Here is a 17793-nt window from a genome sequence, read left to right on the forward strand (position 1 = left end):
AAATACAAATAACGCAAAATACACATTTATCAGAAAACATAATCACTCTTGATATAAGGCAAAATATTACAAAATGATGAATGTTATGGCCCTAACACAATTTCAGGCAGTAAGAGTTGTTGAAAATAGAAAATCCAAGACACTCTTCTTCAAAATTATAAAAAAAAATCATCCTTTATTTTACTGACTATTTCATAATAGAACATTTAAAAGACATTGGGGAGAAGAAACCCACGAGTAGCGGCGCAAACAGCCTTCTTCAGGGTGTGGTTTCCAAACAAAGAATTTCCCTTTTTCATTGTGCTAATTAGAAACACCTGAGTGACATGAGTTACCACATGAAGCATGCACATACAGAGAGAGTCCACTAGGTGGCTATTGCAAATTGAATCCAAAAACAAATGTATATACAGAAAAATACAGACTGAAATGTATTTATTCATTCAACCCAGTGTACACTGTTGCCTGTAAATCATATATATAAAATGTTTCTCTATGTAAAAGTAATTTTAATCGATCACCTTCCCTGAATATTCGTTTTAATCGTTTCTAAACCGTCAACCATTAGGACTTCTGGATTACTATTGTGCACATTTTGGAAGTGTTTTGCCATAGGATAATCCAAATTAGCTTTTCTAATTCTTATGCTCCGATACTCTGTCTTTGAGACGTCTCTTGGTCCGGCCTACATGAAAGCATCAACATTTACATGATAACCTGTATACCACAAAAGTAGTATTGCAATTAATGAATGCTTTTATGTTGTATTTGTCTTGAAATTACTGAATTCTTTGCATTTTTTTAATATTAGAACAGTGATTGGATATTCACTGGGATTCTAGGATGTTGACATGCTCCTTTTTTGAAATCCACCCAGTATCCTTAGCTGTGAGCAACAGTTCTTTTAATTTCTCTCTTGTGTTGTCTATTGGATTGGACAGCAGCCGTTGATGGCAGTCTTGATGTTCAGTTGTCGTGAGGCTTCTTCAACATATTTGTCTTTGTCCATTACCACAACCGCTTCCCCTTTGTCTGCAGGTTTTATGATTATAGACTCATTCTTGGCCAAATGATCTATTGCCAGTTTTTGCGATTTAGTCAAGTTCTCCCTAATTCTTTGATTTGATGATAGGAACAGTCTCTCAATTTCAAAGTCCACCTTTTTTGTAAAAGCAGTCCCATTCGAAATTGGAGGCATAAAGTATGATTTTGGTCTAAAGGGAGATCTTTGAGCTGTGCTATCTGTTGTCTGATTATTTTGATGATACCATACTTTGAGATGGAGGCTATCTAAATAGATCCACCTTGGTATTAAACTCATTAGTGTGATAGGTGGGAGAAAAAGAAAGTCCTTTAGACAACACACTAACACAGTCAGGGGCTAGAGTGTTTTAGATAGGTTGATTACCGTCTGCTCTTGTTCCGGTCCCTGAGAATCCATGGTTGTTGCCTCAGTTGTTGTCTTTGTCCTTGACCGCTTTCTGCCTCTCCTTGTTTTTTTCTTTTTATGTTGGATTTTATGTGTTTGGGTCTTTCGTCCAAAAAAATTAGAAGTGGTAGAAGCAGCTGGTGAAAACATATTGGAAGTTATTGGTAGTAAAATTGAAGGACACAGATCTCCACTTGTAGACTCTGTCATCTTTGTAATCGTTTTCATCTCTCTTCAGTTTCTTGATTGTTTGTTGTATGGCCAAAGCTGTAAGTTTCTCAAGGTCCTGTTTCAATTTATTTTCAAATGGCAATTTTATGTCATCATTACTCATCCCAGAGATTTGTACTTTTATCTCACTGAGTTTTTCTTGTACCACTTTTTTTTTTCCTTTCTTACCATGTTCAATGATTAGCAGAATCCAATCTAATGAACATTTATTCAAAATGGCTTCCCATTTCAATCTAAACTCAGTGTCTTCGGTGCCAAAAAGGGACTTTTTTTATTCTAAGGCCTCTTGGAATGCGGCCCTCACGTTAGTACAGAAAGAATAACAATAGAATCCAATGAAGCTTAAACTCGTTTTCTGCCATTATTTTCAGTTCAAAATATTTGTAAGAGTAATAATGTAAGAGTTGTTTCTTCCAGAAAATCCTGTCCTACCTAGCTGAAACAAGTTACCAGTTTCAAGTTTGAGATTGAGATTTACTTAAACTTTCCCAGAATAACAATATTTAAGTTATATTGCTATATATCATCATCTTTAGGATATAAATTGAATTATTATACGTTTTTTATGAATTTTGTATTGTCCTTTTTTTCCAAATTTCTTATTATGTTCTTTAAAGCTTTAAACTACTATGTACTATGTGCAAAATGTTTGTGTGCTCAAGTGTACTCTGGGAAGCTGACATGTCTATTAGATTTTTTTATTAAATTGTTCTTCATCGTTGTGTTAAGAATATCTAGTTTCTCTACAACTTTTGATACATTCACAAAGTACCTATGCAAGAGAAACGATTGTGTAGCTTTGTAACTGGATGCTTCTATGATTGTCTCCTTTTTGTCTTGCTTTTGACACCTTTCAATAAAGTCAATCAAGATAAATATCTCATTCGGTTTCACTTTTATTTAGTTTTTATATTTTTTCACCAAGTAATCATCGACTAAACTTGTTACTCATTTTATAAAAAGCTTTTTTTAGCATGAGACAAGAAAAAATATTAGAATTAAGGAAAGACAATATTTTGCTCTGCTTACAAAGTTTTGCATTCCTCCAAGAAATTTGCACTTTTGGTCCCCTCTCTAAACTTTGCATTCCCTAATCCCTTTCAAATCTCTTGTAAGTGAATGTACAATTCCTCAAGGTAACGCAAATCTTTTGTAAGTGTAAGACTGAAAATACTGGTTGAGGCCTGATTTATGGGACAAAAGGGCCCTGCTGGCTGATTAACATTTGACCTCCCCAATACAGCCTTTCTTCCTCTCAGAAACTAAGAACCCACACAAGAGCATGGTTTAATGCTAATGTTTATCATTGACTGTTATGCTTTTGGTGTCATTTGAAATGTCTCAAAGTGAGTGGTACAGATATCTCATATCCAGATAGATAAAATAAAAGGAAATAAGGTTTATAGAAGTTCATAGGAAACTGGTTTAGAGATAATGCCAGATAAGGCAACCCCCCTTCTGTGGGATAGAAGCCATTTGAGGGTGGTCTCACCCCATCCCCCTTCTCACCTGGTCAGAGGATTAAAGGAAGGTGTTCTGGCTCTCTCTGTCTCTTCTTCTTGGTTGGGTACGAATGGAGTAGGTGGTCTTTCTCTCTCCCTCTCTCTCTCTCTCTCTCTCTCTCTCTTTCCCTTTCTCTCTCTCTATCTCAGGTACAAGCTGGGTAAGATTCTTTGGTGTAACCAATGTATAACCATGTTCTAGATATTTGAATTGATTGTGGAATTGATCTCTGATATCTGAAATATTAAATTGCTACAATGTGATTATTCCAACTGGGTTTGACATTGTTTATTTAATGGTTAAAAGGAATAGTCAAACATTCGCTCACTTTTAGTGAGGCACAGATATTATTAAAACCTTTCATTTATGGAGTCAGATGAATTAACGAGTAAATACATATGATTAATGTATTGCAAATTTAACCAACCAATACTTTGCATGAGTGAGGACAGAACATGTGATAACCTTCCCCGTGTATTGGCGAACCGGCAGATTGGGCCAATATAGCGGGCCTTACATAAGCAAACTGTCAAATGCTGTCTGTGTGTGTACATGGATTTGTGCCATCTTTGTAGTTTTTTTCATGTTGACTGGTGGTCCCAGAGGGCTTTCCTTTGTCCTCTGTGCTCCCATGGATGGAGTCAACGTCATTTCATGTGTCTCATCTACAAAAGGCATCTTTGAACTCTCTTACCCCTTTTCCACCAACGTGGTCCCGGTGCATGCATCCAGTCTGTGTCTGTTCATGAACTGTTCCATGCATTTCCCCTGCAGAAAAGGTGGAAAACGTATAAAAGAAATAATGTCAAACTGGTTTGTAATAAGTGTAACTGGTTATGTTGCTAGATACTTAACGTGTTCTTTTATTTGCAGCTGTGGGTGGAAGTCTTTTGTACCGCCAATAAACAGAACAGAAAGATTTTTTTAGTTGCTTTACCAATTCATTGATTAAATCATTTTTTATTTATCAATGATTTTGATTGTTTTTATTGTTTGCTGATTCTACTTGCATCAAAACAATCTCATAATTGTTTTCTGAGCTTCCATGTTAATTTCTAAAGATGTTGCGTGCTTAATAAATTATACGCCATTCTAATTCACCTTCTTTTTCCCCCACACATTACTGAGGTTGAATGAGGAGTCTGTTTACTATATCATTGTTTATTTGAATTTTGAGATATTCTATCACATGTGTCTTTTAACAGTCTGTGAGTGGATCTGTCAGTCAGGCCTCACAATTTACCTCACGGATTACCTCAAATTATGACATAGGCAAAATAACATTTTCCCCAACCCCAATGTCTCGCTGTTGGTCGGAATACTCGTATGACCAAAACTGCTGTTTTTCAGGAAATGTAAACACTGTAGGCCAACACTGAGTTGTCAAAGTTGATCATGTTAATTTATATATGATAATATACTTGCATGTGTCATTATATTATTAACATTTTCCCAAAATCAAGCTTAAATGAATTTACTAAGTTTTTGACCAACATATATATTATATAATTTATTTATTTTTTTGTCTGTATTGTGCTGAAATTCAATTCCCTGCCAGAATGTCTCCCCCTCGTGAGTATGCGCATGGTATCAGTTGATGACATTGGTGCGACTGTTTGAGTTTTCATCTGTTTACAGTGTTTATTAATCAGTGTTTTCCAAAAAGCTTTGCGAAAACTGGTCACTGGCTTTGACAGTTTAAGCAATACAAAAAAAGTATAAACGAAACTGAAATTGATGAAGATGAACTCACCCACCGCTAGCCTAGCTTAGCACAAAGACTGGAGGTAAACAGCTCCAGCTAGCATACTGCTCCCAATAAGTGACAAATTAACGCCAACATTTTCCTATTTACATGTTGGTGTGTTCCTTTAACAAAGGTAACTTCACACCAGAGAGGAAAACATTCTGGATCATTGTTATACTACAGTAAGTAGAGCTTATGACGCCGTCCCCCGAGCTGCATTGGGACGGTCTGATCATGTCATGGTCCATTTAATTCCTGTATACAGACAGAAATTAAAACTCTCCAAACTTGACTGTGAAGACATCAAAGCAGTGTACCAGAGAGGCAGAGTAGAGGAACTGCAGGCATGCTTGGACTGAACTGAGTGGGATGTATTCAGAACTGCTACCAACAGTCTGGATGAATACACAGAGGCTGTGACTTAATGCATAAGCTTCTGTGAGACACAATAATGACATTTAAAAGTGGCATTTAAGGAATTTAAAAGTGGGGACAGAACCATGTCAGTTCAGTCAAAGTACAAGTTTAGCAAACCAGTGAGAGAAGCTAAACAGTTGTACTCTGAGAAACTACCACAACAGTTCTCAGCCAATAACCCTGCTTCTGTCTGGAAAGGGCTTAGATAGATCACAAACTGCAAACCTAAAGCCCCCCACTCTGCTAATAACTTGCATCTGGCCAACAGCATGAATAACTTCTACTGTCACTTTGAAAAACCATTGGATACCATCCCCGGCTGCAACACCAGCCATCAGCTTCAGCCCCAGCCCATCAGCTTCACCTCCTCCACCACAATAGCAGCTGAGGTCACTTCACAGATGCCCAATTCAACGGCACCCTCCCTCTCCTTATCCCAGAGAGACGTTAATATAGTCTTCAAGAGACAGAAACCTGATCAGCTGTCTCCAGTGTTTACAGACATTTTTAACACCTCACTGGAATCTGCCATGTTCCAGCCTGCTTTAAGATCTCCACCATCATCCCTTAATGACTACAGACTGGTCGCTAAGGCATCTGTGGTAATGAAGTCCTTTGAGCACCTGGTGATGTCCTGTCTTAAATCCATCACTTAAATTTCACCTCTGCTTTTAACACAATCATCCCTGCTCTGCTACAGGACAAACTCTCTCAACTGAGTGTGCCTGATTCCATCTGCAGGTGGATTACAGACTTTCTGACTGACAGAAGGCAGCATGTGAGACTGGGACAACATGTCTCTGACTCCAGGACCATCATGTTCCCCCAAGACTGTGTTCTGTCTCCTCTACTCTTCTCACCTCCAGTCACCAGTCCTTCAAAATATTTAAGTTTGCAGATGACACCACCCTCATCGAGCTCATCTCTGAAGGGGATGAGTTTGCCTACAGGTGTGATATTGACCATCTGGTGTCCTGGTGCAGTCAGAACAATCTGGAGCTCAATGCTTTAAAAACAGTGGAAATGGTAGACTTAAGGAAGAACCCACCTCCATACACCCCCATCATACTGCGTGACTCCCCTGTCAATACTGTGGACTCTTTCCGCTTCCTGGGAACTATCATCACCCAGGACCTCAAGTGGGCACTGAACATTAACTCTCTGATCAACAAAGCTCATCAGCGGATGTACTTCTTGCGGCAGTTGAAGAAGTTTCACCTGCCAAAGACAACAATGCTGCACTTCTACTTCCATCATCGAATCCATACTCACCTCCTCCCTCACCATCTGGAACGCTGCCAAAGATAAAAGTAGACTGAACCGTGTCATTCGCTCTGCTGAGAAGGTCAAGCCTGAGAAGGCTGCAATTTGCCATCTCTTTATAGGACCCGTACAATTCCTGGATTCTAAAGCGGGCAGTGAAGACTGCGGTCCATCAAGACCTCACGCCACAAAAACAGTTCCTTTCCATTGGCAACTGGCCTCATCAGCACTGTTTCACACACATTACATTGATCGCAGACTACTCAGTCTGCTATGTTGAATATTTTTCAAAGTTAAAACTGTTTTTAATGTAAATTTTTTAATGTATTTTTTATTTATTGATTTTATAATTATTGTTGTGCACCTGTGCACCAGGACAAATTCCTTGTACGTGTTGTTGTACTTTACAATAAAAGCTGATTCTGAAGAAGAAGTCCACTAGCTCTCAACGCTCACTTCGCCAGCAGCGTCAAGTCTTCTGAGGTATTATAGTTCAATCCCTTTCGTGTATATATTTTCATGCACCCTCATAATGCGATTATAATTTAATTTTGGCAATATTGCGAATAAGCTTTTCCTCATGTAAACGCAAAACTTTTATATTCCATTACACTCCTAAGCAATCATAAACACTGTTTTTTTGTGTGTGTGTGTGTTTGTAATTAACATGCATGTAAACACTTGAAGAGAGAAAACCTGATAAAATGCTTTAGTTCTCTTCCTGTTATATATTTTTTAAATGTATACCAAAAGTATAACAGAAAGAAAATAAAAGCGTTTGATCTGTTTTCTCATTTTCTCTCTCTCACTTTTTCTCTCTTCATTATCCCCTCATTAAGCTGTATGTGCTCTTCACACTCCAGACCAGTGGGTGGCGGAACGGCACTCTTTAAGTTGATTTCACAAACCGGCATAAAAAAAAACTGAAGAAGAGGAGACGCGCTCTGAACAACAGCTGATTCAAAACAAAAGATTTGCAAAGTATTTGAACCTTCACGAATCAGTTTTTTAAACGATCACTATTTACAAGTGAAGAGATGCATTCAGACCAGCAGGAAGAACAGAAACCTGTGAAAATGGAGTTTATTGAAGATTACAGTGAGAACAGGAGTGATCCTGATCAAGATTTCCTCAGAGTGAAGCTTGAAGAGACTGAAGAACAGATAGGTTGGTGATTATTCTTGATTCTTCATTAATGATGCTGTGAAACAATAGTAGACAATAATAGAACGCACCATAAAACAATGGATTGAGCAGGTTGAAGGAGGTTGTTGTTGCATCCTGTGAAAGCTATGCACACGTTTGAACATGTTTGAGGTGAGACATGCTGTCAATTAAGGTGGATGCACCACTAGGCATTGTTTAGTGCCAGTTTTGCTGCTCACAGCATTTTTTCTTTTGTTTGTAGCATCAGTGTATGTATGATACCATAAGTGTTTTTTTTTTTTTTTTTGCTTTTTGCACTTTGAAGACTGCTCCTTGTACAATGCAGCTTCTGAAATAAATCACAACTGCCATTTTGAAAATCACTCCCTTGTACTGAGTCTTCCTAACTTCTCCCAGGCCTCTTGGCAATTCTCTACATGACACCCACTTTTAGTAATTAAAAACTTCCCCACAAAAGAGATAAGAGAGCAGAAATGGCCTCAGTCACCAAGGAGACCATCAGTTAAGATGGTTTTATTGCTGCAAAAAATGTTATATGGTAAAAACAGAGACCATAGGACAGAAAAATACACATTAAAACAGACTTTCCCTATATTAATTTGTACTGATCTATAAATTAGGGGTGTGGCAAAAAATCGATTCACAAAAGAATCTAGATTCTCATTTGCAACGATTCAGAATCGATTTGAAATGTCCAAGAATCGATTTAATAAATAAATAAATAAATAAAATCAGCTGGCTGTTTATGGAAGGAATATCCTGCCAAATTTAAATAAATAAATTAAATGATTAAAATGAAAATTAAAACCATATTAACGATTTCATTACAGAAAACAGTACGCAAAATATGTGACAAAATTGAGAATGAAATTAAATGATTTCATTTTCACAGCATTATCCCTGTCAAATTGAAAAATAAAATGCAATTGGTGATTTCACATTTCATTTTCACTACAGTCTCGAGGCAAGACTGCCAATATTAAAATGAAAAGCCAAACGTGAAAAAGAAACTACAAATACAGTTTTTATAATGCTCTTTAGTAATGCTCACGCAATAATAGTGACACAATTCAAATACAAATGTAAATTTTCGTTTTCATTTTAATTCCTCTTTTATTTCAGTTTTCATTTTCGTTTTCATTTTCAAAGACAACCTGCATGCAAATTCTATGTTAATGAGTGGGTGTGGCTTATTCAAGTAACGGCGCTGAGACACGCCTTCTAGCTAAGTCATCGATGTCCCGCATGAGTTGAATGTGTGAAACGAAATAATTTAAATGTGATTATATTGTAATCGAGACGACGAGATATGGCGAAATTTGTTAGTGAGCTTTTGCGGGAAGCTGCCGCAGCATTAGACCGTGGAAACAACCAGCCTGACCATGTTAGTTATGATGTTAGACTCAGACTAGACCATAATCGACGATGAGGTTCATTCATGTATTAGGCTGTTTTGGAAATTCAACTATTTGGGTGTACAGAAGTCTTAGTAACACAGTTTCTACAACAATTATAGCCAGACATTAATACCCGCTAGCTTTAACCGAGGACCTCGGCCAATGTTTCATATTCGCGTCGTGCCTAACAACGCCCTTCAGCCGTGACTTATTCAGATACAGCACTAGCCTAGAGTACCTTATTGATTATAAAACGGTTACCACGCAATACAAATATTAATCCCGAAACATATGTATCTATGCAACTATCATGAAGTAAAATGTATCACTAAAAGCCAATTCATTCCGCTGGAGAAAAAAAATTGTCCCTGACAGTGACCATAAAGCAACAGACGAAGTTACATTATTTCTCCATTAGATGGAGACAAAGACTGTCTTAATGAGTGAGTCAGTCAGTCAGTAGAGAAGACTTTTGAAATGACTCAAACTTGAGAAGAAAGACGCAACTGACATGACTATAAGCACGGACAACCCCTATTAACTGTTAAAAGTACAAGATATCACACCGAACATTCAAACAGATTTTTTATTATGAATATATAGGACTGACCTGAAGGAAATATCTAGCCTAGGCTACTGTAAATGCAGGTACACTCGCTTTCTCGATCTCATCCAGAAGTTGTTACTGGAAATGAAAATCAGCATTGTGATTATTTTAGTACACAAACTTAAAATAACCAAAAGACACGTAACAGCGGACAGATATACAGGCTAGTGCTGTATCTGAATAAGTCACGGCTGAAGGGCGTTGTTAGGCACGACGCGAATATGAAACATTGGCCGAGGTCCTCGGTTAAAGCTAGCGGGTATTAATGTCTGGCTATAATTGTTGTAGAAACTGTGTTACTAAGACTTCTGTACACCCAAATAGTTGAATTTCCAAAACAGCCTAATACATGAATGAACCTCATCGTCGATTATGGTCTAGTCTGAGTCTAACATCATAACTAACATGGTCAGGCTGGTTGTTTCCACGGTCTAATGCTGCGGCAGCTTCCCGCAAAAGCTCACTAACAAATTTCGCCATATCTCGTCGTCTCGATTACAATATAATCACATTTAAATTATTTCGTTTCACACATTCAACTCATGCGGGACATCGATGACTTAGCTAGAAGGCGTGTCTCAGCGCCGTTACTTGAATAAGCCACACCCACTCATTAACATAGAATTTGCATGCAGGTTGTCTTTGAAAATGAAAACGAAAATGAAAACTGAAATAAAAGAGGAATTAAAATGAAAACGAAAATTTACATTTGTATTTGAATTGTGTCACTATTATTGCGTGAGCATTACTAAAGAGCATTATAAAAACTGTATTTGTAGTTTCTTTTTCACGTTTGGCTTTTCATTTTAATATTGGCAGTCTTGCCTCGAGACTGTAGTGAAAATGAAATGTGAAATCACCAATTGCATTTTATTTTTCAATTTGACAGGGATAATGCTGTGAAAATGAAATCATTTAATTTCATTCTCAATTTTGTCACATATTTTGCGTGCTGTTTTCTGTAATGAAATCGTTAATATAGTTTTAATTTTCATTTTAATCATTTAATTTATTTATTTAAATTTGGCAGGATATTCCTTCCATAGCTGTTCGCCTCCATTTTTGTAACAAGCCTATGCGGAACGTCACCACGCAGCCGGTTTTTGAATGTGAGCGAGCGGCAAATCACAAAAACAAAGAGGAAGCAAATATGGATGAGAGGGAGATCCGACCAGCCCCGTCTTCACTTAAAGCTAAAGTTTGGTGTCATTTCGGTTTTTACCGAATGCCTGGAAGCACTGCGCTGGACATGACACACACAGTGTGCAAGCTTTGCAAAATGAAGACCAAGTACTTCGGCAGCACAACAAATGTGCGGGCTCATATTACTAGGCATCACCTGGAGCTCAGTGACACGGAGCAGAGTCAGCCGCCAGCTGCAGTCCAACGCACACTGCAGTGCTTCACAAAACTCCCTGCCAACTCCGAGAGAGCAAAAAAAATAACTCGATCTATCGCCTGCTTCATCGCCAAAGACCTAAGGCCTTACAGTGTGGTGGAGAACGAGGGGTTCGTCTGCATGTTACAGACAGCGGAGCCGAGGTACGCCATACCGTCCCGCAAGTTTTTCACTGAGACAGCTGTGCCACAGCTTTACAATGAGACTAAAAGAAAGGTCGCCAGTGCCCTAACCGAAACGACCAGAGTGGCACTAACATGTGATGCATGGACATCAAGAGCAACCAAGTCTTTTGTGACATTCACCGCTCACTACATAACTGATACGTGGGTGGTCGAATCCCGTGTTTTGCAAACTCGCGTGATGCACGAGAGCCATACAGCTGTAAATGTCAATGCCATGTTTCACTCCGTTGCTAATGAATGGGAGCTGACGGTCTCGGATCTGGTGATTGTGACTGATAATGCTGCCAACATGCTCGCCGCTGCACAGATTGACAACTTGGCACACATTACATGTTTTGCCCATACTCTCAACCTAGCTGCACAACCAGTTTTGAAGCTCACCACAGTGTCACGACTGCTTGGGAGGATCAGGCGAATTACTGGTTTCTTCCACCGCAGCGCCATTGCAAATCATGAACTGCTGGAAAAGCAGAAACTTCTGCAGTTACCGGTGCACAAACTGAAAACGGATGTCGCTACACGCTGGAACAGCGCGCTGGACATGATAGAACGATTCCTAGAGCAGCAGCCTGCTATTTGTGCCGCGCTGCTCTCTCCTCAGGTGAGAAAATCTGGAAGTGACATCTGCACACTCAGCGACACCGACATCTCCACTGCTGAGGAAATAGCATCGGCGCTGAAACCAATGAAAGACGCAACCCACATAATGTCAGAGGATTCTACGCCTACACTCTCAGTTATTGCTCCTTTGCACGCTCAATTGCTGCACGACACGGAGGCAGCTGGCGTTGCTGCAGCTGACACACCAGTTATTCGGGAAATCAAACTGGCAATCCACGATGATCTGGCGAAAAGATACAGTTCTGCACGGGATAAGCGCATGCTGTACTCTGCTTCCCTTTTGGACCCCAGATTTAAGGCCCTGCCTTTCCTCATTGAGGAGGACCAGCTGGAAATCCATGCCAATGTAGTTGCAGAGGCTGCAGCACTTGAGGTAAATTATTATCTGTTCTTGAGTAATATATATATTTTCTAAATGTGTAAGACATTTATGCTTGCTGAAAATGGATGTAGGTAAAAAAAGAAAAATGATGCCATCTCATCTTGCAGGTTTTATATATGCCTTTTAATTTTAGTTAACCATAAAATGAGGGACTTGTGTGACTATTTTGTACATAATTGATTATGACTGACATGATTGTTGAATTGTTTCTGTAGAGACAAGTGAACTCAGAAGAGGCTGAGGTTGAGTCTGAGACACCACAGCAAGAAGGCAGCCCTGCTCCAAAAAGACGGCCCTCTGCACTGGTCACGCTATTGGGCAAGACATTTACTGAGGTCAGTGTTGTCCGTAGATCTGCCAGCTCCAGAGCTGAAGAGGAACTGAAGAAGTATCTTGAAGCCCCTCCCCTGTCTCTGTCAGAGAACCCGCTCAGCTGGTGGAGGACCCATCAGACAGCTTTTCCTCTCTTAGCTGGACTGGCTAAGCGATACTTGTGTATCCCTGGCACTAGCGTTGCAGCTGAGAGAGTTTTCTCCACCGCTGGAGATATAGTGACAGCACAGCGAAGCAGTCTCACTCCTGCACATGTTGATCAGCTTATTTTCCTGCAAAAGAACCTGAATGTTGCATCTGCAAATGGACAGTAACCTTGGACACAGTTCATGTCCAGTTTTTTTTCATGATTTGTTGAAAATCATATAATCAGTTCAGTTGCACAGTTTACAGTTCTATTGTTGCAGGAGTCACTGTCATGAACATTTCAGAGACAGGTAGCTTAGGGGTACTATTTTTCATTTTGAAAGAAGCACTTTATTTTCATAACTTGTTATTCTTTAAGTTACTGAGTCTGACTGAGAAATATAGATGTTTTTTTGTCTTCACCGGTTGTGTTCTACATGATATTTGTGGTAAACTGCAACTTTCCTGGGAAATGCATCTATTTTCAACCATTTTGTATTGTGAAGAAGCACTTTATTTTTGTTCCAACTTATTTCATAGCTAGCTACTAATGAGTAGCAATTGAGAACCAGACAATGTTTTTGATAAAAGGCACTTCCCTGCGAATTAAACTTAATAAATGTGAAAAAGACACTTTAATGTCTCCGTTTGTCATTCTGTATAGCAAAGCAGATGAGAGTAGATCATGATCAGAAACCTGATTAGAAATCATTATGGATAAAATCGAATCGTTTTGAATCGAAAATCTTTTTGAATCGAAAATCGATTTTGAATCGAATCGTGGCCTCAAGAATCGGAATCGAATCGAATCGTGAGATAGTAAAAGATTCCCACCCCTACTATAAATGAACATGCATTCCAGGACATTGTGTGTGACATTGTTACGTCCTGTATAGTGCATCTTGAATTTGTATTTTTCACTCATGCTTTATGAGAGAACTACTAGTTAATGTAACCCCACCTTAGAGGTGGGTGATATAGCAAATAATATCTTATGATGATTTTTTTTTTTAAGAAAATCATGATTTTATCATGATTCTTGTTTTGCATATTGGTTTTACTATTTTGCAAGTGACTAAGCAATACATCATAACTAATGTCCCTATTTTAAAAATAAAGCTTTACAGAGTCATAAAATATAAAATAAAAAGGGTGGCTGACATTTAGGCCAAAGTGGCAAAGATTTTAAGAAAGAATTTTTATAAAAAAAAAGCATTAAAGTACGAAGTGAGAGGAAGCTAAATTTCAGTGAGGTTGTCAAAAATAGGCCTAGTAATTGTTTATATTGTTTATAGTAATTGTTTATTTAAAAAAAAAAATTTTGATGATTTACTGAAAATTAAAACTTTTTAACTTTCATTTTAGGCCTGATGGTAGACATTAAGAAGAGTGAAGAACTGGATGAAGCGGAGGAGGAGCATCGTGTCAAAACTGAAGAAAAATCTTTGAGTTGCTCACAGACCGGAAGTAAACTTGTAGTGAGAAGACCCATCAAAAATTTCACTTTCTCTCAGTGTGGAAAAAGCTTCCCATACAAACAAAGTCTTAAAGATCACATGACAGTTCATAGCGGAGAGAAGCCTTTCACATGTGATCAGTGTGGGAAGAGTTTTACACAAAAAGAAACCCTTAAGAGACACATGAAAATCCACACCGGAGAGAAGCCGCACACATGTGATCAGTGTGGGAAGAGTTTTTCACAAGGATACCTTAAGAGACACATGAAAATCCACACCGGAGAGAAGCCGTACACATGTGATCAGTGTGGGAAGAGCTTCGCACATAAAGGAGCCCTTAATCGTCACGTAAAAATCCACACTAGAGAGGAGCCGCACACATGTGATCAGTGTGGGAAGAGTTTTACACTAAAAGGAATGCTTAAGGATCACATGAAAATCCACACTGGAGACAAGCCGCACACATGTGATCAGTGCGGGAAGAGTTTCACACTAAAAGGAACGCTTAAGAAACACATGAAAATCCACACTGGAGACAAGCCGCACACATGTGATCAGTGTGGGAAGAGTTTTACACTAAAAGGGCCGCTTAGGGATCACATGAAAATCCACACTGGAGAAAAGCCGCACAATTGTGATCAGTGTGGGAAGAGTTTTATACTAAAAGGAACGCTTAAGAAACACATGAAAATCCACACTGGAGAGAAGCCGCACACCTGTGATCTGTGTGGGAAGAGTTTCACACTAAAAGTAAACCTTAAGAGACACATGATAATCCACAATGAAGAGAAGCCGCACATATGTGGTCAATGTGGGAAGAGTTTCAAACAAACAGGAAACCTTAAGTTTCACATGATAATCCACACCAGAGAGAAGCCGCACATATGTGATCTGTGTGGGAAGAGTTTCACACAAACAGGACATCTTAAGAATCACATGAAAATCCACACTGGAGAGAAGCCGCACACATGTGATCAGTGTGGGAAGAGTTTCACACAAACAGGACATCTTAAGTATCACATGAAAATCCACACCAGAGAGAAGCCGCACACATGCTATCAGTGCAGGAAGAGTTTCAGAAGTGTTCGAGCTTTGAACTTACATCTGTGTTCTCATTCTGGAGAAAGAAGCACAAGAAAGTTGATAAAAAGGGGAAGCCTTACACGTGTTCTGCTTGTGAAAAAAGTTTTACACGACTAACCGCTTTTAAAGTACACCAGAAAACACATACCAGTGCGAAAGCAGTGTGAAAGACATTTGCTAAACTGAAAAAAAATATCATCAGAGAATTCACATTGGAAAAAACCTTTCAAGTGTTCACATTGTGACAAGAGATTTAGTCCACCGTCCTAGTCAACAGGACAACTGAAAATACACAGAAGCCATTTCATCCTCCTCCAAGTGAAAAAAAATATAATAAAGTTTTCCTTATTCTTCTTCAGAATTATAAAGCATATGTAACATATTTAAAACTTGAAACTTGAACTTAAAACGTTGCTAATAAAGATTTTGTGATGCTTGCAAATACGGATAGTGTGCGGGAGATCCTTGTTTTTTGTTAATTTCTTGACCTAATTTCTTTTTTTCCACGCACCTATCACCCGCAGGTGTGCGATTGTGTTTGCTTTTTGATTGCCTCTTTTATGAAAAAAAGTATTTTTTTTTTACATGTACAAATGTTTGTGTGCTTAAGTGTATTTCGGGAAGCTGGCATGTGTATTTGAAATTTTTTTTATTCATTATTTTATTCATATTAATGATCTTTCCCTATAATTAATTATGTACTTTCCTAATAAGGCAGAGAAAGGTTAAATTGGTTAGGAGCCTGGGCTATGGCCTATGTTATCTATGTAGCAGAAATATAAAGAGGGAGAGAGCCTCCCCTCAGCGCACACTCTCATATTCTCCTGACTATGTGACTGTGAGCCTTTCTTGCAAGAAATAAACCATTATAATCATTGATTAAAAATGTGTCTCTTATTCAGAATTGTTTGTTTATTTGCCACAACAATTTGGTGTAAGAAGTGGAATTCCTTGGATGTGCCTTTTGGAACCGAGAGCGGACGGTGTTTGGCCACCTGGACTTAGCAGTTCCAGCCCTAGTAAATTGAGAGAACTGGGTAAGAGACAAACATAAATTGTTCTTAGAAAAAAATATGAATTGGGGGAAATTGAGAGATTAAATCATGCTGATGACCTGAGTCTGTGGTGGAGTAGTGAGTTTGATGTGTTGCAGCAAAAACAATAACTAACAAAAACAGCATCACAGCATAAGAGACATCAGGATTCAAATTGTCCTTAAAAGATATTTATTCTTGCAAGAATGTTCCCAGTCCAGCTGCAGGGGGAGTGAGACCCAGTTGACCAGCATCTTTATAGTCTTCTTTTCAAAAGCTATTTCTGTCACCCACCCCAAACACAAGGAACAAAGGGACCCCCCTTGACCCCTCCCCAGCTCAGGAATCTTATCACCTCTGAAGTCTCACACACACCCTTCCAGCTGTATCAGCATCATAAAAGAAATTCAAAATACAGCCAAATGAATGTATGGCATTCATTTGTTAAATCATTGAAAATAAAATACAAAGAAAAGATACATTTTTCCATAACAGATGTGTAATTAAATATGAGGTTCTGTGGGGTGCGGACTGGATCGATTCCATTCCTAGAGCTTCCGAACAAATGGGTGTTTGGGGTGCGGACCGATGGGGCAGTGAACCCGAGGTTAGCCCATAAGTCAGTCATGGAGCTCCCCCTGTCTGATTTTAGGAAAAAATCGAGTCTATTGGAGACTACAATAGACTACTCAGGCGCGCAAAAAGTATACCACGGACACAGAGTAAATCACCATGGGAAAATCTGAAAAGTGGGCATTGGGTCAACTCCTGAGATGCAAAGAGGTCCACTTCCGCTTTTCCGAACATGTCCCAAATCAGGGCTACTGTTTGACGGTTCAGCATCCACTCCCCCGACCTGAGCTTCTGCCTCGACAGAAAATCCGCTGCAAGGTTCAAGATACCGGGGACATGGACTGCCCTCAGGGAAAGGAACTTGTCCTGAGCCCACAGGAGGAGGTGGCGTGCATGCCTGTCTAGGGTGCGCCACCGTGAGCCCCCCTGCCGGTTTACATGGGACACTACCGCCATATTGTCTGTTCTGACAATGACATGGTGCCCTTCATGAAAAGGGAGAAAGTGTAGAAGGGCCAAGGAAACAGCTCTGAGCTCCAAGCTGTTTATGTGCCAAGAGAGAGTCTCCCCAGTCCAGACCCCGCATGCTGGCCTGCCCTCGAAAACCGCGTCCCAGCCGGTCAGAGAGGCATCCGTGATAATCATTTGGCGACGGAAAAGAGCGCCAATGCTGACCCCTTTCTGAAGGAAGAGGGGATCCCACCAGACTGAAAGGGTGCGGGAGCAACTGCACGACACCTTCAACAGGCGAAGAGCCGGTCCTGTTGACCGGGCCCCTGAGAGCTTCATCCACCACAGAAAAGGTCTCATGTGGAGCAACCCTAGGGGTAGCACAGGGG

At 39.4% G+C, this 17793-nt stretch overlaps 2 protein-coding genes across 6 annotated transcripts in view; both read left to right on the top strand.

The window, feature by feature from the left end:
* The window catches only part of LOC309475993 (uncharacterized protein), a 104591-nt gene that overhangs the window by 39501 nt on the left and 47297 nt on the right, over positions 1 to 17793 (top strand). Inside the window, exon 1 of one of the 3 annotated variants that reach the window (XM_082139056.1) lies at positions 7511 to 7688. The exons of the other annotated variants lie outside the window; for them this stretch is intronic. Coding sequence (XP_081995182.1) covers positions 7628 to 7688 — 61 coding nt within the window. The 5' untranslated portion in view covers positions 7511 to 7627. Of the gene's footprint in view, positions 1 to 7510; positions 7689 to 17793 lie in introns of those variants that run through there. 3 annotated transcript variants of the gene reach the window in all.
* On the top strand, positions 7664 to 14510 carry LOC309475998 (E3 SUMO-protein ligase ZBED1-like). Of its 3 annotated transcripts, XM_082139067.1 has the most exons (4): positions 7664 to 7757; positions 10792 to 12339; positions 12564 to 12683; positions 14173 to 14510. In XM_082139067.1, the coding sequence occupies exons 2-4, from the start codon at positions 10837 to 10839 to the stop codon at positions 14176 to 14178; spliced, it is 1629 nt and encodes a 542-aa protein (XP_081995193.1). In that variant the 5' UTR covers positions 7664 to 7757; positions 10792 to 10836; the 3' UTR covers positions 14179 to 14510. The 3 variants fall into 3 exon arrangements, with proteins under 3 accessions (XP_081995193.1, XP_081995192.1, XP_081995194.1); XM_082139066.1 differs by lacking the exon at positions 14173 to 14510 and having other exon boundaries at positions 12564 to 13980; XM_082139068.1 differs by lacking the exon at positions 14173 to 14510 and having other exon boundaries at positions 10792 to 11946; positions 12564 to 13980.

The sequence above is a fragment of the Leuciscus leuciscus genome, assembly GCF_965113295.1.
Source record: "Leuciscus leuciscus genome assembly, chromosome: 15".
In the NCBI taxonomy this organism is placed as follows: Eukaryota; Metazoa; Chordata; class Actinopteri; order Cypriniformes; family Leuciscidae; genus Leuciscus; species Leuciscus leuciscus.

Excerpts from the sequence above, each read along its gene's own strand:
- LOC309475998 (XM_082139066.1), top strand. The coding sequence starts at position 10,837 with ATGCGGAACGTCACCACGCAGCCGGTTTTTGAATGTGAGCGAGCGGCA. Across the intron at positions 12,340-12,563 it reads CAGAGGCTGCAGCACTTGAG|AGACAAGTGAACTCAGAAGA; the intron begins GTAAATTATTAT and ends TTGTTTCTGTAG.